Here is a 23,363-nt window from a genome sequence, read left to right as displayed (position 1 = left end):
GCACCGGCCTTTACTGTCCGCAGCAACGATCTCCGGAAAATGTTAGAATCCAAAACGTTGGAGAGGCTTCCCGCATAAACGTGAACCATAAATTGACCTTACCTAAAATGGTTAAAAATTGTTTATAATCCCTGCTAAACTTTAACTGAAATGGTTATGGAACTTTACATGAACGTTTAATGATAAAGTTTCAACCTTATGTATTATGGTTTTTTGGAACTGGACCTTACAAATAATGGGTTGTTAAGAACCATTACCATTCCAAATTCTTGTTTTCTCCATACATTTTCAGAAAGAGAACTATATAAGAACGTTTTTACTTATGATTTGAGAACATTAATGGTAATGGTTATGGTAGTCAGTAAGGTCCATTAATGGTTTTGTATTATCGCTCAACTTTACGTGGAATATATCGTGAATTGGTAATCAGTAAATTACAGGCAACCAATTCGCGATATATTTCACATAAAGTTGATCGATGTTACAAAACCATTCGTGGACCTTACTGACTACCATAACCATTACAATTAAAGTTCTCAAACCATAAGTTAAAAGGTTCTAATATAGTTCTCTTTCCGAAAATGTAAGGAGAAAACAAGAATTTGGAACGGTAATGGTTCTTAACAACCCATTATTTGTAAGGTCCAGTTCCAAAAACCATAATACATAAGGTTGAAACCGAGGTTGAAACATTATCATTAAACGTTCATGTGAAGTTCCATAACCATTTCAGTTAAAGTTTAGCAGGGATTATAAACAATTTTTAACCATTTTAGGTAAGGTAAATTTATGGTTCGCGTTTATGCGGGTTACGGATAAGTCAATACAATGGATAATTTGTATTATAATGCTTCGAGAAAAATTTGAGCGGAACACCTGCATTTATTTTCAATGTTTTAAAAACATTTTTACATCAACAAGCGCTTGCATCCTCCATTTGTAAAAATGGGTATTTTTTCACCCATTTTACGGTAAACACAATATAAGAAAATGGGTGAAAAAACACCCATTTATTGACAGACCACCCATTTACCCATTTATGAGTAAACCATAGTTTACCCATTAAATGAGGAGGGGCACTTTTAGCGGAAATGGGTATTTTTATACCCATTAATGGGTTTTCGCACACAAAAAACAAAAATTGTATCATTAAAAATACTGACCTTTCAATTTAAAAGTATCCACTAATTCGTTATTCTAGCAATGACAACATTTAATACAACTAGGTAGTTTTCAATTTAAAAGTAAATGTTATGTTTTTGTCTTGTAGTTCTAAAAGTGCAAATTTTCAGATCGAAAATTGTTGAGCTGTCAAAATCACTTCTTCATTGGGTGGACTTCTACTCATTTATGAGTAGTTTTAGAAAAGTGTGAGTGCATAAAGAGCGAAAACAGTCACGTGTGTGTAGGGATCAAATGAGTTTAGCAAACGTTTGCCTCAATTCCGTTAGTAAAATGTGCCCCAATCTAGGGGAAGGACAGCTCCAAGTATCAGTATCAATACCGATGGTGGAAATGTTAAATATTTTAATATGTGTGATATTTGCAAATCTTATACTTAGTCTGACAGTTGTTTTTTGTTTGTTTTTGACTATTTTTGTTTTAAGTGTACATTTGACATTCGTTTAATCAAAAATGTATTTCACACGAGAGGCAAGTCATTCCTTTGTGATCTTGCTGGCCACCGCCACCAAAGTCCGCTCCTTGTTCTCATAAATTCGGCATTTTTTGGTAACTGTTCTCAGTGCACATAATCGGACGCACTTCCATTCCCAGGAATTAATTTCCACGAATTCTTTATCGTCTGTGAACCAATGTGCTGTTCTCCTATGGAACGGGAATCGATTGACAACGCCGCCCCTGTTAACGGAAGCCCAGAGTGATGGTCCCGTGGTCGTATTACGCTCGATTTGCCATGAGAATGCAACTTGGAGAGATTTGTTGCTGGGGGAACGTCCAGTACCGTTTTTATCATGAAAATCCGAAGTCGAAATCGATCAGAGCTATCGAAAACGAAAATCTAGGCAAAAATTATGACAAACAGAAAGCTGCAGTAAACATAAACAACAACGGTGCAACGTCATTGAGTGTATACGTTAAAGTTACACTGTAATTTTTTTTTTTACTTTGAAGCTTTCCACTTGACAGTTAATATCATTAATATTTATACTAAAAATTATAATATCTACCAATTTGAGCAATTTTTACATAAAATATTACTTCAGATCAAGTTGTACTTCCCCTAGGCCCCAATTCGATCTGTTTCAATTCACAAATGGAAGACCACGTAATTATGCACTCGCGGCGATCGAATAGAGTTCTCTACCACCTTTAGTATTAGCATAGAGGTAACTCTAAGACCACTGGGTCCCGATGAAAATCATTATTATTTTTGGCTCACTCAGTACCAGAACAACGGTCCCAAGCAGTCCCAAGCTATTTCACTCACCCCTGCATGTTCTGCATGAATCCACACACCCCTGATGTTATCTGTCAAACTTTCATAGCGAATCAAAACAAACATAGTGTAGTAATAGAATTTCAACTAGAATAGGGTACGTTAATCGTTTGCTTGGGACCAATAGGCTACTAAAGTGGTGAGCCAATTTAAAATCGTTAGTTTCGTATTGATTGTTGGTATTAGTGAGCAGTTTCACTAGTACAAGAATTTTACTGGTTGAAAATAAAAAACAAACCGCTGTCAAGTCGAACACTTTGACAGCTGATTTCGTGGTTGAAAATAATAAACAAATCGATTTTACACGGCTACACTAGCAACGTTGTATTGGTGAAATCTTGCGGCAAGAAGTCAATGCGGCCTGAAACGTTATTTTTAAACCGATTTAATGTGGACAATTTTATCTACCTGCTTGAGTGTTTGGACCTGTGGAAAGTTCCGCCATCCATCAAAAATAGGAACATGGAGCGGGATTTTAATAAGAGGAAGCATAGTCGCTCGAACACACCACATTCGAGACAATCTGCAGGATTGCAGATAAAATGATAGTAAGTATAGGCACCATAACGCATTGAAAATAAATTATCTGAAGTAAAATCTTTCCCTTGTTTTTTTTTTAGATCCAGAACAATTTCTCGTATCCGTTAGATCCCTCGTTGGATCCCCAGTGGAAACATTCTTATGCGCATCTGAAAGTGGCCAGTAATTCGGTGGAAGTGGCCGGTTCGTCAAGCAATCCACTGTTGTAACATTGCTATTTCTTTGAGTGTATCACTTCACCTTATATTTAAACACCTTGCTTTTTGTCATGTCATTTGGTTCGCGAAGTAGAAAGAGTAAGCTCAAAAAGGAGAGAGAGTGAAGAAAACCCACGAGACAAAACTCCATCATTATTATATTGAATAAACACAATTAAATACTCGTTAACTGTTGTGTAATTAATTCTCGGCCGTCACAACAGTTCTGGCGACGAGGATTGACGGGAATAACCGGGAAAGTGCAAAAGTTATCGCAAGGAAAAGATGCTGGGTCCAGCTGCTGGTGCTGCTGCAGCTGCGCCACCCAATTTTAGAATGGATCCATTCGATAAGAAGAAGCTCAAATGGTCGCGTTGGGTGGAACGGTTGGAAACAGCTCTTTCTATCTACGGGGTTGCGGATGTAGAGATGCGAAGGAATTTATTGCTGCATCATATGGGACCGGAGTCTTATGATGTCATTTGCGACAAACTTGCACCCGCATCCCCACGAACGAAAACTTTCCAGGAGATTGTGCAATTGATGGAAGCCTATTACAACCCGCAGCCGTTGGAAATTTCCGAAAACTACCGTTTCAATTGTCGGCGACAAGGTGATAAAGACGCGGTTTCGGCGGAGGAGACAGTAGACGAATACTTGGTGGCCTTGCGTAGAATAGCCATCACATGTAATTTCGATCAGTATCTCGAGAAGGCCCTACGAAATCAGTTGGTTTTTGGAATTAAGAGGAATGATATTCGCAGCCGGTTGCTCGAAAAGCGGAATCTTACTCTACAGGATGCTCGAGACATTGCTGTAGGCATGGAGCTGTCCCGCAAAGGAGGAGCTGAAATTGAAGGACAATTTGTCAGGAGTGATGTTCATGTAGTTCACCGTCAACCGGAAAAGAAGAAAGTACATAAAGACAGCGCTAATGATTCGGAAAAAAGTTGCTATCGGTGTGGAGCAAAGTCGCACCTGGCGAACGTGTGTAAACACAAAGACACGGAGTGTTTGTTTTGCAAACAAACCGGACACCTTGCCAGGGTGTGCATGCAGAAAACGAAATCGGGCCAATCCGCGTATAAAAATAAATCGGCTCAATCCAATTATGTTGATCACACCGCGAATGCTGATAACAACGACGAGGTAAAAGTGCAGGAAGTGTGCGTCGTGGATAAAACGTCGGGAAACGAAAAGTTTTGGTTCCAAGTACGCGTAAACAAAGTGGACATGAAGTTTGAAGTCGATACGGGATCGCCGGTCAGCATAATCAATGAGTGGTTTCGGGACAAATACTTTTCAAATGTGTGTTTACGGAAAAGTGATTTGAGCCTCGTGAGCTACTGTGGCACCAGCATACCTGTGCTGGGAGTGCTTGATATGGTTGTGGAAGTTCAGCACCAATCGGTGGAGCTGCCGCTGTACGTCGCGAAATCGGATAAACATCCATTACTCGGTCGCGAATGGTTGAAAGAATTGCCAGTTGACTGGAATACAGTGCTTCAAAACCCGAATGTGGTGAATGTACTCGCTGCTACGATGTCCTGTCAAAATGCTGCGTTGGGAAAAGTACTGGATAAATATCCAAAAGTCTTCGAAGAGAAAATCGGAAAAATATCGAGTGTCCAAGCTAAATTGCCGTTGAAGGAGAATGCTAAACCAGTGTACCTTAAAGCGCGAAAAATACCGTTCAGTCTGCAAAAGATCGTGGAAATGGAACTGGATAAGCTGGTTGCGGAAGGAGTGCTGACAAAAGTGAACCAAAGCAACTGGGCCACACCAATAGTACCAGTAAAAAAGTCGCTGAACCGTGTTCGCATATGTGGCGACTATAAGCAAACAGTGAACCTGAGCTTGGTGGTGGATAAGCATCCACTTCCCACAGTCGACGAGTTATTTGCTTCACTTGCTGGTGGACAGAAATTTACTAAAATCGATCTCGTTCAGGCATACTTGCAGATGGAGGTGGCTCCAGAGGATAGGGAAATTCTTACTTTAAGTACCCATCGTGGCCTGTACCGTCCGAACCGGTTGATGTATGGTGTGGCATCCGCCCCTGCGATCTGGCAAAGGCAGGTGGAGGCCATACTACAGGGAATTGATGGCGTAGGGGTATTCCTGGACGATATTAAGATTACTGCTTCTGACGATAAATCACACCTAGTTCGGCTAGACGAAGTTCTCCAGCGGTTGGACAAATGCGGAATCAGCGTGAACAAAGACAAGTGCGTTTTTTTTGCAGACCAGATTGAGTACTGTGGGTACTTAATTGACAAGGAGGGAATTCACAAACTTCGAGAGAAAGTGGATGCTGTTCAAGGTATGCCGCATCCAAAGAACAGAGATGAGGTAAGATCATTCATTGGATTGGTCAATTATTATGGCCGGTTCTTCAAGAACCTAAGTACAGTATTGTATCCCTTGAACAATTTACTTAAAAACGATGTAGCGTTCAACTGGAACAAAGAATGTGAGCAATCGTTTTTGAAGGTCAAGGAACTCATACAGTCCGGTAACTGCCTGGTTCATTACTCACCAGAGCTTCCCCTGATTCTTGCCACGGATGCGTCTCCCTACGGAGTGGGGGCAGTATTGAGCCATATTATGCCAGACGGATCGGAACGACCCATACAGTTTGCATCAAAAACGTTGAATCGTACACAGCAAAGGTACATGCAGGTAGACAAAGAAGCGTACTCTATCATCTTTGGTGTGAAGAAGTATTTTCAGTACCTATACGGCCGGAAGTTTACTCTTATCTCGGACAACCAGGCGATAACAAAGATATTCGGAGAGCACAAGGGTCTGCCCGTGATGTCAGCTTTACGGATGCAACATTACGCAACGTATTTACAATCTTTTGACTATGAGATCCGATTTCGTAAATCAACCAAAGCGCTAATGCTGATGCATTTTCTCGCATTCCGTTAGGCAATACGGATGCGGAGGATACAATCGAAGAGACTGATGTCATTGAGATGAATCAGATTGACACATTGCCACTAACTGCTGCTGAGTTAGCCCAAGCTACTTCCGAAGAGTCATCACTGCGGGTCCTAATCCAAGGCCTCAAATATGGGCAAACTGTTGAACCAAAGGACCGGTTCGGAGTGGATCAAAATGAATTTTCTCTCCAGAATGGTTGTTTGCTACGAGGAATTCGTGTCTACGTCCCACCAAACCTCAGAAGACGAGTGCTTGAAGAACTTCATAGCGCTCACTTCGGTAACACACGTACCAAATCATTGGCTAGAGGCTACTGCTGGTGGGTTGGAATTGACCGGGAAATAGAAGAGATGATTGCAAACTGTGCAGACTGTCAGGCAGTGCGAGCTGAACCAGCCAAGATGACATTACATTGCTGGGAGCCACCAACGGAGCCATTTCAAAGGGTCCACGTTGATTTCGCTGGACCATACTTGGATACGTATTTCTTCATCTACGTGGACGCGTACAGCAAGTGGCCAATCGTGATGATTTGTAAGTCTATAACTGCTGAAAACACTATCAACATGTGTCGAGACATTTTTGCTACCTACGGCATACCGTCAGTACTGGTGAGTGACCACGGAGTTCAATTCACTGCAGCAACATTTCAGCGGTTTTTACAAATGAACGGCGTTATCCACAAGATGGGCGCACCATACCACCCTGCAACAAATGGACAAGCGGAACGTTACGTTCAAACGATCAAACATAAGCTGAAGGCATTGAAGTGTTCAAAGGCGGAGATGAATTTGGAGCTGTCAAACATTTTATTGACCTACCGGAAAATGATTCATCCGGCCACCGGTAAGTCACCTTCGATGCTTGTGTTCGGTCGCCAACTACGATCGAGATTGGATTTGCTGTTGCCGAAGAATGAGTCAAAAGGAAACAAGAATTACGTCGTTCGTCAGTTCCATGATGGTGATTCGGTGCGTGTCAGAGACTTTTTGTCCAACGATAAATGGAAGTTTGGGAAAATTGTCGAGAAGGTTGGGAAGTTACGTTACAGCGTTCGTCTGAACGATGGCAGAATCTGGGAACGCCACATTGATCATATTGCTGGAGTTGGAGCCAATCTACAAGGAAAATCGTTGGATACCGTTAGAAACGAGGTAGCCGTTGAACGGTATATGCCGGTAACTGAATCGTCTGCTTCGATGAACTCTCCTGCAAGGTCTGTAGTATCGGAAGAAGAAATTGTAGGTACCACACCGGTAATTGCGGTTCAACATTCAGCTACACCAGTCAAACTCTATCCAGAAGTAATACCTTTTCAATCAGATGACCGTCAAACTGTTGAAGGTAACAGTAGTAGCATGCCCCTAAGGCGCTCAAGTCGTTCAATCAAACCACCTCAGAGGCTTGATTTATAGACGTCATACTTGCATTTATTACGAGAGGGAGAGGTGTTGTAACATTGCTATTTCTTTGAGTGTATCACTTCACCTTATATTTAAACACCTTGCTTTTTGTCATGTCATTTGGTTCGCGAAGTAGAAAGAGTAAGCTCAAAAAGGAGAGAGAGTGAAGAAAACCCACGAGACAAAACTCCATCATTATTATATTGAATAAACACAATTAAATACTCGTTAACTGTTGTGTAATTAATTCTCGGCCGTCACAACATCCACATTTACATTGGAAAACAGATTTACATATAAACGGGCCTCTGGATTAGGAAATATCGCAAATCGCGTCGTTTGCTGCAGCTGCCCGATCAAGCATTCTTGCATCGGAGGATTTAAAAATTATTGAACAGTGCATAATAAATGTATTTATGAACCTTTCTATAACATATTAGAAACTGTAAAATTTACACAGCACTAGAACTTAAAATAAAACAATAATATTTTTATGATGAAAATTTTGTTATTTCAATTGAAAACTTTGACACGACATTTCAACTGTATCAAACTTTCATACCAAAAAGTTTGTTGTTAAACAAAATTAAACCAGTATTAATTTCAACACTGTAATGCTTTTCATTTGACCACAGACAAACAGACGTAACTCTTCATTGTGTATCTTCGTTCATGCATTTAACGGTTGATTTGAATATTATCAGTTCCGCGAACTACTCGCCGCAGCGCTGGCATCGGATCACTTTGACGTTTCTATACATTCTATAGAACTTGTATGCAATATTGTTTACGAGTTAGCGAGCAAGCTTGTTTTCCGCGAGAAGCCAGATAGATGTCGTTACTGAGGTTATATGTTTTGAGATACTATGTTTTCAAGAACAAGTTTTTCAAAGAGTTACGTCTGTTTGTCTGTGATTTGACAGTTGTACAATTTATTTTGAAATTTTAAACTTTTAAAAGTAGTAAACGGGCAACTCTTAATGTGAAAGTTGGCTGACTTTCATTTTAAAAGTGAACCGCTTTCTACCAAAAAAACCAATGCAAACTTTTAATTTTACACTCAAAAATATTACAAAACGAATATAGATTAAATTTTATGCATTTTATGGTTTTTCAAAATTTATACATTAGGTCGTATGAATAAAAGCGTTTACTTTACTTTCCCCGTAAGAAAAGCACGGGAAAGTAAAGTAAACTCTTTTTATTCATACGGCCCATTGGTTCGATTAAAATTTTCGTCAAAATTATACTAAGTCCGAATAACGGAGTGGAATTCGATCAGTGTTTACTAAAATGACAGGAATAAGAACATCTGGATTCCCTTCGGAGCTTCGTGCTGGTGAAGGGCTTTATCCCAGCGGATTTCTACTTCACCTGTAATCTGCTGGGCAGCATCGAAATTGTAAGTATTTTATTAAACATTATTAATAAAAAATAAACTAATGAAAAAAGCTTCCCGAGACAATTTTTATTTTCATTTGAAAACAATAATATTTACCATAAATAAAATAAAGAAGCGAAAAATACATTCTCTTGAATAAACCGTATCTATGCATTGTGAGTATATTTCGATTTTATACTATGGCACGTATAAACCATTTTTATACTAAGTTTGCATTCTCTCCCTTTATACCGACCTTTGCGTCGGTACGGAGATGAGTTGCTATTTAGCGTAACTTTTATACTATTTAGATTTCAATATTTTTTGAGTGTACCTACACAGAAAAACAAAACTACCCACCGCTTGGGTTTTTTAAACTCAAATTTGAGTTATTTGACCTCTGTCCGTTTCATTTCCTCTCGCTATTGTTGTCAAAAATAGAACGAAAGATTCGACTCAACCGTCTAGTTCCGTACAAGAAGCCAAAATTGAGTAATATGCGATATACCCAAATTTGAGTTAATTGAACTTAATTTTGGGTAGAAAAAATTGAAAATAACTTAGCGATGGGTAATTTTTTTTTGCCGTGCTTAAATGCGAACTTCTTTGAGCCGGTTTACCAAAATTTGGCTTATCGTACGGAACATGGGAGATGAGTGAAAAGAACTTAATTTTGGGTTGTTTTGAATTTCTGTGTATATAGGGCTTTATTGACATCTGTCAAAAATTATGCACCGCATTAAACGTATTTCGCGGCGGTGCCTGCAACTTCATAAATTTTGCTAAACTTTTCAAATAGAAAATAACGTTATTTTGTGGTGTAAAAGTCCGCGGTGGAGATAAAAAATATGTAAGATTTGAAAATCGATTGTCAATGTACGGATTAGAGTTGTAATTTGTTTTCTTTACCATTCACAGCGGTCTGATATCAGCAGAATTGACTCAGCGGCATTCGTCACTCAACATCAGCTTAAACAACAATGGCGGCGAGAACCAGCATAATCGATGAAAGTGCCGACGATGGAGTTCCGGCCGATTTTTGGAACGAAGTGCTCGACAGCTTCGAGGTCATGGATGAATGGGCCGAAGGAAGCGAAGGGGCAAAAAAGGCGGCCGAAGAACGAGCCCGGAAGAAGAAGGAGGACGAACTGGAGAAGGTAAGAAAGTTCAACGAAGCTTGGAATATTACTCCAGCCGCTGAAGAGGAAGTTGCGCGTATAGTGGTGGAAAAAGTGGCCGAACCGGAACCTGCGCCGGTCGTAGAATCCACAACCGCAGCGATACCAGAGGAGGAAGCAGAAACGAAATCGCCCGATTGTTCGATAATTCAGGAGGAGAGAGAGGTGATTACAGTGGAGGAAGATACCATTCCGGTTGCTGAGAATTCCGTGGTGGTAATCCCAGCGGAAGGTCAACCGAAGGACCCAAGATTGAAGCGTCTTGGGGAGTCTTCTCATCGTGTGCAGAGCCCGTCAAGTCCCACACAGGAAGGAAGAAGCAGTATGGCTGAGCGAGAGCTGGCTCCTTCACAGAGGTACTTTCAAGCGGATAGAGGTCGGGAGCGTGAAGAACAAATTCGTAAGGATCGCGAGGACTTTGAGCGGGCTCGCAGTCGATTGAGATCTCGTAGTCCTGGGGTTCATACAAGGCGGTCCTTGTCGGACGATGAGGACGACATTGGCCGACGTGTTCCCCGCAGGCATGAACGCAGCAGGTCCAGGTATCGTTCGAGAAGCCCCGAGCGCTCCAGCAGACGTTCCAGAAGTCCCCGGAGAGCGAGGAGTTCTCGACGATCGAGATCACGCAGCCGCGACCGCGTCCGTAGTCGTCGTTCGACGCGATCCAGATCGAGATCCCGTTCCCGACCTCACCGTGATCTAACCGAAGAGTTGAGAGACAGACTCATGCAACCGGGTGGCAGCGACAGTTCCTCAGCAATGATGACCCAGATGTCGTCGATGATGCAACTCATGATGGATCCCAAGATGATGCAAATGAATCCCATGATGGCGATGATGATGCAGATGAACCCGATGAACCCGATGATGGCCGCGGCTGCTGCTGCTGCCGCACAGAAGACGGCAGAAGTGGCCAAAGAAATGCCGACTGCCGATCAGCAGGATAGGAAGGATGACATCACCGCACAAGTAGGTTGAGAAAGCTTTTTGGTTGTTGGTGGGGATATATTTCAGTTATCGATGTTTTGCAGCTGTTTTTGGACAACAAAATCAATTTATCCGATTTCCTTGCGACGAAAGGTTCAACCGATGGCAAAAAGTCAACTCGTGTCAATCCGAAAGGTGAGTATATTGTTGGGATGGGTGGCCGCTATTGGATAATTCGTAATGATTGTTGCCTATTTCCAGTGATCCTACGCATAAAGGAAGCCATCTCTATTCTGGACAAACAGGAAACGAAACTTCAATCGGCAAAGTTTTTGTATGTCGCCCCAACCTATCATACTGACCTTAAGAAGCTTGATAATCGTTCACCTTTGATTTGGAACGATCAGAATGTTTTGTACTCATCCACCAGTAAATCAAAGGATGTTGGCCTATGCGAACCATTCCGTAATATCAACCATAAGATGAAGCAAATGATCGAACGTCTTGGTCTGGACGAGGGCAACATTTCCCAGAGAATTGCCTATCAAAAGAAGGAAAAAACCTCAACTGAATCCAGTGTAGACGTAGGAACTATTCAAGCCATTACCATTGTTCCAGTGAGGGGTGGTGCCGCTTCCAAACGAATTATTGACCGATCTATACAAACCGAAGACTTGAACTGCTTGGACTGCGTACAGCGCCGCAGCAAGACGTACGTTTCCATCAATACACAAACGGTAAGCCGTGCCCGTACGATCGAAGTTAGTGTCCAGACTGATCGTGACCGTGACGTCGAACTGCACTCCATGAACGAGCTGAACGCCAACCAGGTAAAGATCCTGAACGAGATTATGCGTTACATGAAGAAACGACAGGTCTCCGGTACGATGACGAATCTGATGCACAACCTAGAACGGGATGTTCCGGAACTTCGAAACCAGAATTTGAACGCGGGCTTGCACTACGTTTCAGAAATTCTTGAACGCAGTGAGAGAAACGCCAACCGCTATGCCGGACCGAATCCAATGAATCCGATGGCTCGGGAAATGGCCGCTTCCCGAAATAGTGGTGCAGGTAGCGCCCGGGATTCTCGAGGAAGAAGTTCCTTCAACGACGAACACCGGGGTGTCAATTTCGAAGAGATCAACCAGCTGACTGCGATAGTTCCGGCCGGGTTCCGCCCTTCACCGCCGCGCAGAACCAACAATAACAGCGGCGGATTCAACAAAAGGCGCGCATGGTAAGAAGACAGCAGGTAAACTTTCAAGCTGATATGTTTTCAAATTCCCTATCTGCATTATCTATCCAGTGTGCAGATGTTACTTTTACAATCAATATAAGTGTAGTACGACAGTCATGTTTTACTTAACGCCAGTGAGGTATCACAGTTCATAGATTCAGGAAGTCAAAAAGAATTAAAAAGGTTTATTTATTTCCATTCAACATCGTCTAAAAGCTAGGCCTTAGCATTCAACGAATCCAGCTCCACTTGTATCCGTTCAAGCTGGTTGTAAAACTCCACAATCTCTCCGCTGTTCAGTTCCAAATTAACAGTCCTTCTACCGGTCTTCAGCTCCAACTGGCCCAACGCCAGCTTATCCTTTTGACGTGGTTCGGATGAAAGCTGCGCTCTTACCTTCCAGGAAACATCCTCCAACTGGTTGGATTTCCCATGCTCATTATCATCGTCCGCCTCCAGCGCATCCAACACAATCTTCGTCGATTGGATCCAATACTTGACAAAACTGTTACATTTATTCTCGCTCAACTGGAGGTAATTGCGTAGATCGACCTGTAAACTGGATGGTTTTAGCATATACTTGAGCGATCGCTTTACCAAATAAGCCATCGATTGCAGTGCCAGCTTGAATTCCTGTTCGTTCAGCTGGGCTGTTATGCGGAGGTTTTCCATCTCAGTTTCTGCATCCGAGTCCGTCGGGCTCCCTGTGGCGTCTTTTGTCGGATTATCGATGGTACGAAACAGATATTCCAACACCGAGGAGAAGCACTCATCGGAGAGCCGTTCGTTGCAGAAAGCTATTCCCCGGCACAAGCTGGAATAGAAACTTGTTTATCGAAATCTTCGATTCGTTTGTAACAACTTACCCCTCGGTATTGACAAACCAGTTTGGTTGATTGGCCATCGCATCCATACATCCTATCCGCCGATGATGTTTTTATTAATGAATTTAATTTGGTATAATATATATAGATAGAGCTGGAATTAGGGCGTAACAGCCTTTGTAAACAATGACTTCTATCGATGATTTCTAGGAGCTCATGACACGCCCACACAAACCAACATAACCGTCGGCTAGGGGAAGTCTTTCCCTACACGATGGTGTTGTTGATTTGCGTTTGTAAGCCTTAGCTTTCTATAAATCATCGAAAGAAGTCATTGTTTACAAAAGCTGTTACGCCCTCATTCCAGCTCTATCTATATATCAAGAGCAAATTTTCATTACGTCGAATGTAACAAAGGTAAACAAAGTCGAGCTATCAGTGTCAATCGATTCTCCTGCTATTACACTATATACTGTCCGAATATAGGATCAAATCCCATTTTTAAATTTATTTACCAGTCAAATTGCTTTTTGACGTAATCACCTTCCGATCAAAATAGTTTTCGATGTTACTTAAGTCACCCAATTTCTATGGAGATGCCGTTTGACTTAAGTAACAGCGCTGAGAAACCCGTGAAAAGTGTACGTTCGTCGTTTCGCTTTCTCATTATTAAAGTGAATAAATCGAACTGTTTGTTGCTAAGATGATTTCGGTGGTCCTAAAATGATGAATGGGCTGCACGTGAGGAGACGTAATTGATAATTCTCCCGAATATCCTGGTAAATACACTTTGACTTAAGTAACAATAGGGGCCACCAAACGACGTATAATAACTTTTGACTCAAAAACCAGTATTTTTTACCATGAAAGCTAGCGATTTGCATTTGTATGATTAAAACCCTGCTAAATATGTCAAACATTGCTATCACTATGAGATTATATGTGTTTACTTGGAAATAGGAATAACTTTTCGGTCATCAAAACAAAACTTTATTTTTCTCGGATTGATGCGAATGTTACTTACGACATAATGAAAATTTGCTCTTGATATATTATAAATATATATACTACACGGTAATCGCAGAATACTCAATAATGACTATAAAGTATGCACTTTTGAGGGAAAATGGGAAAATTAGTAGGTATTTGTTACTACGGAAATGAGTAAAGAGTGTGACCAACATGTGACAGTGGAGGAGGGAAAATCGACAGTGAGCATGCATAAGGGCGAATACGCGATGATCGATTCTCTTCATCGATTTTCTCTTTACATTGCTACAGCTAAGCGAAACAATTTTCTAGAATTTGTTCAATGCAGAGTAGTAACAGGTCGTATTGGCTATCAAAAGCAACAGCAAACGCACCGAGAAACGTTAAATCTAGCGAGTTATTAACAAAAGAGAAAATTGACGAAGAGAATCGATCATCGCGTATAGGCCCTTATGAATGCTCACTGTCGAAATATCAATTTTATTTAAGGTAATTCCTTGTACACTGAGAATAAAGAGGTAGTAAATCAAGCAAGAAAATCATGATTAATTCTACCATGACGTAAAATAGTAATTATTACAACAAATTAGGTTGCATCATCCATATTTCAGTAGAAATACCACACACATGCCAGAAATAAAATTGTATTTTTGACTTAATTTATTTTTAGATACTACCATTGTGTCCGCTTCAGTGTAGATTCAAACATGAAAATTGTAGCGTTCAACCGACAAACTCAACTACAGTGAATAGTCAAAAATACCATTTATTTCTGGCATGGGCGTCGTAATTTTTCTAGAACAAATTTGATCTTCTTTATTAATTTATTTGATAAGGCTCAATCGAATTAACTTTACAGATCCGAGGATTCTTGTTCATTATACAATACATCTTAAAACTATAGTCAAAAGGTACAACACAATAAACAACATTATCTTCCGTTGTCCAATATCAAAACGGGAGACGCTTCCAGTAATTTAATTGAATGGCAGTATCGCCAATGGTGGGTAGAGTGCTTCCATTGCAGCAATGGACGTAAAACGTGGTCAGCACTCACACACTCATCGTGAAACGGTTGCTTTCCAAAGTCGAAGACGCATCGACCGAAGGAACTGGTGATGAAGAACAATGAGGAGACCACACAATTGGCGTTGACGGCACCGTCGAAAAATTTGCTCTTCCAGCAAATATAGACAGTTTCTTATGGGAATTTTCGGTGGAGTGAAATGATAGTACATACAAAGTCCGCCATGTTTCACGCACAGTCTGACTTTTGCTTACACGGTAACCGCAAAATACCCAATAATGACTACAAAGTAAGCATTTTCGAGGGAAACTGGGACTACCCATTAAATGAGTAAAATTTTACCCGCATGCACTGGTGCAGTTTTGCGTAGATTCATCAATAAACTATAGAGGAAGAATAGCGCTGCCGTCGCTGTCGAAACATCTTTTCCTTATACCCAGTTCACATTACAACGTATATCACGTGATATACGCTGTCTTGCTATGAGCACTCACATATCTAGTTTTCACTGGAAATCCTATGTATGAGTGCTCATTGCAAGGCAGCCTATATTACGTGATATAGGCTGTAATGTGAACGGGGTATTACTTCTAATAGGGACACAACTGTCAAAGCGAGAAAAAAAAACTATGCAGTTTGACAGTTCTGTCAAAGCGAGAAAAAAAACTATGCAGTTTGACAGTTCTGTACCCGGTATTATTCAACATCGGAACAAAGGGAACACAAGCCCTATTCTTCCTCTATAGTATATTAGCTCTATTGTCAAAACCATAGAGATGTTTTATCTAGATAAAAATAATTTCTCCGAAATATATTAGACACGAACCAACTCTTAAATGTTGTACGCGTGTTCGTGGTTAGGATAAATATTTTCCGCGAACACGGCGACAGATGTCAGTTTTGCGCTTTAATAAGAAATTTCATTATAATTTGTATGATCATTCATGTCGGTTTGTCGGTGGTCGAGCATCTCCTGCCACGTTCCTCTCAACTTGTTCCCTGCAAGCAATGGTACGAAGCTAACGGTTTTTCTCGGTTTGCTGATTGCTGCTATGGGACGGACTTGCCATGAACGGCATTATATAAGTCATAAACCTATTGGTTATGTAAATGTATCAGATGTTCATATATTATTTAACTGGCATATTTTCAATAATAGCAGCATGCTTAGAATGCACAGTTGTATACACCAACTGCTCATTTGTTAATAACTTTTCACTCAGTTGTTAAAATTTGTTTTTCTTTAAAGTAATTGATAGATTAGAATCATAGCTTACTATAGATATGCAAAGAGTAGGTAAATCTTAACATTTGAATCAACACCAATTACGCTTAAATTCCGAGATGTGCAGCGAGCATTTCTAACTTCATTTTTACAACGTACAGTTTATTACTAAGAACTAACATCTTTTTTTTACGTATCTATAACAAGCTTAAACTCTATTCTATCTACTACTTCAAAAAGGAGTATGTTTCGTCAACTGTGTTCAATGTTATTAGCAAATTAGCAGTTCGTGACCAAACCTGTGTATGCCAAGCATGCATAGCAGTTTAATTGGAATTTCTAATAGTGTAATTTTATTAGACTTGCATATACAGGAATACCTCGATATAACGTTACTATCAGTGTTGACTTCCATCGCTGATTTCTAGCTAACAATCATTAAATCAAACAAAGTAATAACACCATTGGAAATATGAGAGACACGAATGTCACAGAAGTGATAAAGTGTCACTAATAAATAATAATAATGATTGGAAATATGAGACAATCCTCCATCTATTGGTCATGCCAACTTATATGACTGAATTGTTATTTGTGAGATATCGACGGTGGAAGTCAAAAGTGACAGTTACGTTATACCGAGGTTACCTGTAATGGGAAAATGTCATTTTAATTCAGTGCACAAGTTCACTTGAACATAACTATGCAATCATTCATTTGAGGTCCGGTAAAATTAACGTGAATTCCACTTAATTTTTATATGCATCACTTAAACAGTATTTCATCCCCAAAACACGTAATATTCATCTGAAAAGTACGATGGAAAATATCTACGTACCTTTTAAGATGAAACATGACATGAATTTTATTTACAGTATGCTGTATGTTTTGGATTCCCTAACAGAAGACTGCAACTGTTTGAAGGTATTTTTTATAATATTGCTTTATTTGAAAACCGCATACACTACTCAATATATTTTTTTACGAGGCGGCACTATTTACTGAAATGTCAGTGCTAACATTTGAAAACGGCACAAAAGCCATTTGTAAACAAATGGTTTGTGGGCCCTTTACTCACTACTTGAAGTACACCCACGCGACACAACAGCAACATCGGGTAGGGGAAATTTTCCCCTTCCTGACGATGCTGTTGGTTTGCGTGGGCGTTCTTCGGGTAGCGAGTAAAGGGCCCACAAACCATTTGTTTACAAATGGCTTTTGCGCCGTTTTCAAATGTTAGCACTGATGTTCCAAAGATCAATCTAGCCTATCTCTGCAGCAGAAGTGCAAACGGGATCAAATTAGGTATTTTATTTTACCTAAAATTATAGGTATTTTTACCGATAAAAACGTTACTTTTTAATTACAAATGCTATTTTTACTGTAAATTAAGTAAATTTTTATGCAATATTAATTATGTAATCCATGATTACCGACAATTTAGGTAGGTGTATTTTTTGCGATTATCGATATTTTTATTGATAATCAGGTATTCTTTACTGAAGTTAAGATTAATTACAGTACCATCACCATAAATATATATTATATTTCAGAACCTCAGACTTTTTGCCTACTCAAACCGTTTGAAACTCAAAAATTGGTTGAGAAATTATTGATTGACTCTTGATAGTATGCGATCACTAACTTTAAATTTTGTAGGTGTTCGAAAAATATCAAATGTGATTTCATGGTGCACTCGACTAGACTAACAACCTAATATAGGTCACTTGAAAAGTTCATTTTATGTTTTATTGCATGGTCCATTACCATCCTCAGTCGAACGGGCAAGTGGAACGTTCGCTTTCACGCACAAGGCATTCTTTCTCCACTAATTCAAACACAAACTACGGTTCCGGTTACAATAGTAGATTACGAATTAGGCATAAAGATAATATGTGTTTGTTTATTACAAAGTCTTTTGCTTTGAAAATTACACGATAACAAAAGAAGAACACAGTACTGATTTGATTTTTTTTTGTCTTAAAGTTTGTCATGATTCCGCAGATACACGTTGGACATTTTGGTTATGTCTTGCTTGATATTTAGAAATTATATAGCTACAGTTTATTAGCGATTGTAGAGTGACAAAACTGGAAAAAGTAAATGAAACTACCATCCTTGTATTTTTCGGATTGCTACTTGGAATTACCCGGTTCGATTTTTACTACTCAAGCTGAAGTGCCGTTTTAGAAAGATATTTAAAATTGTAAATTTGTAAAAGTGTTTTCAAATGGGTCAGGTGAGATGATGTATTCTTTAGAACGGTAAACTGCACTACCTAGTCCAACTAAAAACACTAAGATTTATTAGTTCGGTAATGCTTTTCTACGATTGCAACGAATCTGTTTCTTCGTGTTACAAAAGGTTAAGATATTCTCGAGAGTTAAAAAGTTTAGTTAGTCGGTGCGTATAACGCTGAAACGTTCGGTAGTTGTTGATTTTCTTTATTATACAAAGTTTTGATAATCCCTTTGCTCGGGCGTTTAACTACTTTGAAGCAGTTATACTTTACAACGTCTCCACTTCTTCTTTCCGTGATTTATTTTTCGTGTATGATTCCGGTATAAATGGTCTAAAATGTTTTTTTTTTCTTTTTTGAATATATTGCAGTTTTTCATTGTTTTCAAATTTAACTACCATTAATCCTAACGTCGCTATTTGGTTTTCTTCACCTTATATATAAAACAACTTTCCTTCAAATGTAAACCGAGTTTTGGTTTTTGTCAACCCGTTTAACTATTTCTTTGATTTAGCCTTTACCACCTACCCTATCAATAGCGTATCGCGACTAGTTGTTGTAGTAAAGACGTTGTCCGGGTTTAAAGTATGCAAATGGCACGAGCCACTAAGTACGTGAAAACTTGGCTTGGAACGGAAATGATTTTCTTTGGTCGTGTGACTAGCTTTCAGTTACTTACAGCGATTTTACAGAGAACACATAAATAATTAAATAATAAATTTCTAGTAGGTAGATCGATTACTTACGAGTTATAAAAACAGGTTTCTTAAAAAGTACAAATATTGTTGTCGGTTGACTTTTTTAAAACTTGAAATGATGGATTCGTTTCAACTGAAAACAAATAAGAATTTTATTTAAAATGAATGAAGATTCAAATGAAAAGACTTATGTAGTTGTTTTACGAGATTTGTATCCTGTTTATGTGGATTGAGTCTTATGTGTTTTGCTTAATTTTTGTCGGTTTCATCTTTGAATCGTATTGTCCGTTTGAGTCTAGGAAATTTGGCTGCATCATTTTGGCTTCGGTATTCCTCTTTAAAAAGCCTACTTTGTGCTAAAAGATTGATATCAAACGACGGCGACCGGTCGAGATGGGATGGTGTGATTATGTATATGTAGTGTTCAAAAAGAGTGACTGATGCTGATCTATCATGCGGCCATACGAAAATGAATGATGTTGGTATCGGCGTGAGATTTCCTTATGTCTCTCGAGGACGAAGAAAGGGTTGAGGAGAGTATTTGAACGAATCTAGTCGTACGAGGTCGGACGGCAGAGTGTGAATACGAATAGTATCGCAAACAGTAGCTCGGCTGCCTGGAGAGATAACATTAAGGCACATAGGATGTATTCGAGGCGTAATCGGTGTAATTGATAGAACAGGAGATAACCGACTCCAGCCGCGCAAGGAATCGTTAGGATAACCGATAGGATGACCTGCCAGCCTGTAATAGAAGATGGTGTAATTTTTGTTATACACATCAACATTGTCCTGGCAACCGTATATGGTAATAATTACAATTATTGAGATTTATAAATAAAATGCTCTTAATATTACCCGTTCTTTTCATTCGTATGTAGTTACTCACCGTGATCACTGAGACTGCCCTTCCGACCGAGGATGATCCGTATCGTTTCAACCAGACAGAGCGATAGTAATATGCATGTTTCCCGCATCAGGATTTGTTCCGGGTATTTCAAGTTGACCGCCTTGAGGGTCATCATGCCCAGTTCGCACATTGCGAACATCCCGAAGTAGAACGAATTCAGATAGAGAAGAATCTCGTACGTCAGGCTAGGATTACCCATTGTTGTTGCTACTGTACCGTGGGCGGTCTGGTTATGTTTTTTCTCCTCCCACGCACAGGAACGGAGCTACCCTCGATGAAAAAATGGGAACAGGAAGAGATAGGGCGATACGCACTACTAGCAACAGTAGCAGCAGCTACTGAATCGTAGGCAGCACATCGAAGCTGCCAAACGGGGGTAGGTAGACGACTTTATTGCGCGTCTACCGGCCACTCCACGTCCCAAATTCTACAGACATACAGAAAACGGTACACGGAAGATTGAAGGTTAGATAATTGAAACGATTGCACAAGTTCTGCTGATATTTTACAACAATTTTCACTATTTTCTTAGGAAACGAATAATACTTGCCCAGTTTTGATGGAAAATGTTTATTTTTAGAACTACATCGACCAAGGCGTACTAAAATGATGGGATCCTCGGGCAGTACCAGATCGTGACAGATGACGAATGAAGTAGGTAGTTCCTTTATTGTGCAATAGGTAGCCTTGCCAACGACACACGCTAAGATAAGAAGACCTAAAATCTAGATAGAGCTGGAATTATGGAGAAACAGATTTAGTCAACCATGGGGTAGGAGAGGACTTTCATTACCTTTCATTTGGTTTGCGTGGGTGTGCCTTGAAGTCCTAGAAATCAATGAGAGAAGTTATTGTTTACAAAAGCTGTTACGCCCTAATTCCAGCTAGAAATTAGGTTTTAATTTTACCTAAAATTCACCGATAAAATTTCAAAAAAAATTTTTTTATCAAAAATACTAGAAGGAGAGATGAGCGGAGACAATTTTTTGAGCCAAATGAACTGTCAAAATCTGAGCCAAACGAACATTCCCATTAGATTTTTTCCGAGGATTTCTTATTCTTACTAGATTAAATTTGAGAGTATTGCATTCGAACAGAAATTCAATCACCTTTATGTTTCGTGTGCCTCTCAAATTCAACTAGTTTTTGGAATCAAAAGCAATATTCTAGCTCTATTGATTAATTGATCTTAGTTGGTTAATTAATGGCACCAAAAAATGAGCAAAATATTGCGATGCAATCAATTATTAATTTACACGTAAATCGAATCAAAAGTAAAAGTCATGTGAAATGCTAAGTTTTAGCAAGGGTTGCAAGATAATTTAGATACAAATCCCTGCTGCCGAATTGTATTTTGTTTTCTCCGCCTATCTCTTCCTCTGAGTATTTCTAGTTTTTATGTGTCCCACACATGATTTTTTGCAATGTGTTCATTTAATGATATCTATTAGACTGATGCAAAATTTGACTTTTTCGCTCCACAGTGCTTAAATGGTTTCAAATTGGGTCCTGATTAGCCGCCCAAAGTTACAACTCATTTTGTTAGAAACAGACTTCGCACAAGCCATTTGAAGTTTGCATGTAAAGTACCACAAACGAAGTGACAGACGGAACGGCTCGAAAACTTTGGTGACTTACCTGCTATTGCAATTTTTCAGTGTACCACATGGCAACACCACTACTACTTGATTGTACCACATGGCAACACTACTACTAGATTGAACTAGCATTTTAACCGAATGTACTAGAATGTTTTGGTTCTATCTCTTTCACTCTACTCAAAACTGAAATGCATAAAAAAATGACAAAATGATACGCACTCTTTGCACACTGTCAAAGAATCATTGTACACAAAATCAACTTTGTTCAAATCAAAACAAAAAAACTAACCCATCTGGTGGATGATGGCACAAGCTTCCAAGAAAATTCTATTACAGTGAACCACATTATTTTAATGGATTTCTTCGCCAGTAAGTCGTCTGTCACTTCGTTTGTGAAAGTACTATGGGAAATCTCAACTTTTTGTTCATTGCCTTCTAGTCTTTTTCCATATTGAGCTGCGAAATAGTTCGATAGCCATTCTTATAGAAAATTTTCTCAACTATAACTTTGCTCAAGATCGTTTCTATGTAAAACGAGACAGGAAAAAGTTATTAATTATTTAAGAGATTGGTAAACTTATTGTAGAATCTTACCTCTATAACATGGGTTATGATATTTTAATAAGAAACACGTTCCTTTTATGTTTGGTTTATTTCCACAACACTTGTATTTCACAACCAACCACTTGTACCGTCCAATCCTTAATCCCCTAGCTAGATGAAACTCCTACCTACAACCCCGCATTCTATCTCTCTCTACCTCTTGCTTGCTCTCTCAAATCATATCCAAGCTTCTGAACACTCTAATCCTAAACTCTACATCCTTCCTCTACTCTAAACAAAATAGATCAATCACTTCCGGTTAAAAATTGAACGTATCGACGTGGCAACTTCCTATTCCTTTTGGGGTGTTTCCTATCAAGTAATTCCGGTTCGTCTGGATTCTTGCGTTTAGATGTCTTCGGAGATAGGGATGGCGGAGATTGTGCTCCCTGTGATGACTCACGACGAGGAAGTAATGTTGATGGTGACGATGATTCAGAAGATGTTGGTGATGACGACGGATGAGGTAATGATGACGAAGGCCACTTCTTCAGATGAGTAACACAGCGACGTAGTTGAACTCCATTCCCATTTGCGACTATTGTATCATTGCCGGACTTCTGCATCACTTTAAATTTCTCTAGGCGAAATTTAGGCTCTAGCTTTCCAGTATTATAATTCTTGATCATCACGTCATCACCTACTTTTATTTCTGAAATTTTTGCATGACGACGTTGATCGGCGTATATCTTCCCTTTGATCTTCTTAATAGCATCACCGTCACGCACAGTCTCATCACGATGCCAGCAAGGATCGGTTCTCAAGGAAGGTAGCAAATCCTTAACCGGTCGACCAGTTAAAAGCTCCATTGGCGCTTTCTCCGTAACTGAGTGTGGAGTCGTGTTATATATGTACACGTACTCTTTGACAGCCTTTCGCCAGTCTGAGTTCGTTGCCTTAGCAATCCTAAGCGTTCTAAGTATGCCCTGGTTCTGCCGCTCGACGAGGCCGTTCATTTGCGGCCAATACGGAA

The 23,363-nt window shown here is 39.7% G+C and overlaps 4 protein-coding genes across 4 annotated transcripts; 2 read left to right on the top strand and 2 right to left on the bottom strand.

Moving 5' to 3' along the window:
- The first annotated feature begins 3,480 nt into the window (after nt 1-3,480).
- Nucleotides 3,481-7,512, top strand: LOC135702606 (uncharacterized protein K02A2.6-like). Its single transcript, XM_065223653.1, has 3 exons — nt 3,481-5,710; nt 6,130-7,400; nt 7,468-7,512. Exons 1-3 carry the CDS (start codon nt 3,481-3,483, stop codon nt 7,510-7,512), a joined length of 3,546 nt encoding a protein of 1,181 aa, XP_065079725.1.
- Nucleotides 7,513-9,676: 2,164 nt separating this feature from the next.
- On the top strand, nt 9,677-12,383 carry LOC135702454 (uncharacterized). Its single transcript, XM_065223487.1, has 4 exons — nt 9,677-9,778; nt 9,847-11,075; nt 11,138-11,228; nt 11,295-12,383. The coding sequence occupies exons 2-4, from the start codon at nt 9,909-9,911 to the stop codon at nt 12,275-12,277; spliced, it is 2,241 nt and encodes a 746-aa protein (XP_065079559.1). The 5' UTR covers nt 9,677-9,778; nt 9,847-9,908; the 3' UTR covers nt 12,278-12,383.
- Nucleotides 12,384-12,448: 65 nt separating this feature from the next.
- Nucleotides 12,449-13,179, bottom strand: LOC135702455 (COMM domain-containing protein 10-like). Its single transcript, XM_065223488.1, has 2 exons — nt 13,140-13,179; nt 12,449-13,087 (listed from the first exon to the last, which is right to left on the bottom strand). Exons 1-2 carry the CDS (start codon nt 13,175-13,177, stop codon nt 12,490-12,492), a joined length of 636 nt encoding a protein of 211 aa, XP_065079560.1. The 5' UTR covers nt 13,178-13,179; the 3' UTR covers nt 12,449-12,489.
- Nucleotides 13,180-18,189: 5,010 nt separating this feature from the next.
- On the bottom strand, nt 18,190-20,712 carry LOC135702453 (transmembrane protein 216-like). The gene is made up of 2 exons (XM_065223486.1): nt 20,166-20,712; nt 18,190-20,021 (listed from the first exon to the last, which is right to left on the bottom strand). The coding sequence occupies exons 1-2, from the start codon at nt 20,383-20,385 to the stop codon at nt 19,828-19,830; spliced, it is 414 nt and encodes a 137-aa protein (XP_065079558.1). The 5' UTR covers nt 20,386-20,712; the 3' UTR covers nt 18,190-19,827.
- Nucleotides 20,713-23,363: the final 2,651 nt, after the last annotated feature.

This window comes from Ochlerotatus camptorhynchus, unplaced genomic scaffold (genome assembly GCF_037179485.1).
Source record: "Ochlerotatus camptorhynchus isolate MF236.1 unplaced genomic scaffold, CSIRO-AGI_Acam_v1.1 ptg000193l, whole genome shotgun sequence".
In the NCBI taxonomy this organism is placed as follows: Eukaryota; Metazoa; Arthropoda; class Insecta; order Diptera; family Culicidae; genus Ochlerotatus; species Ochlerotatus camptorhynchus.
Note: the sequence above shows the minus strand (reverse complement) of the source record. Positions and strands in the feature narration are given on the sequence as shown.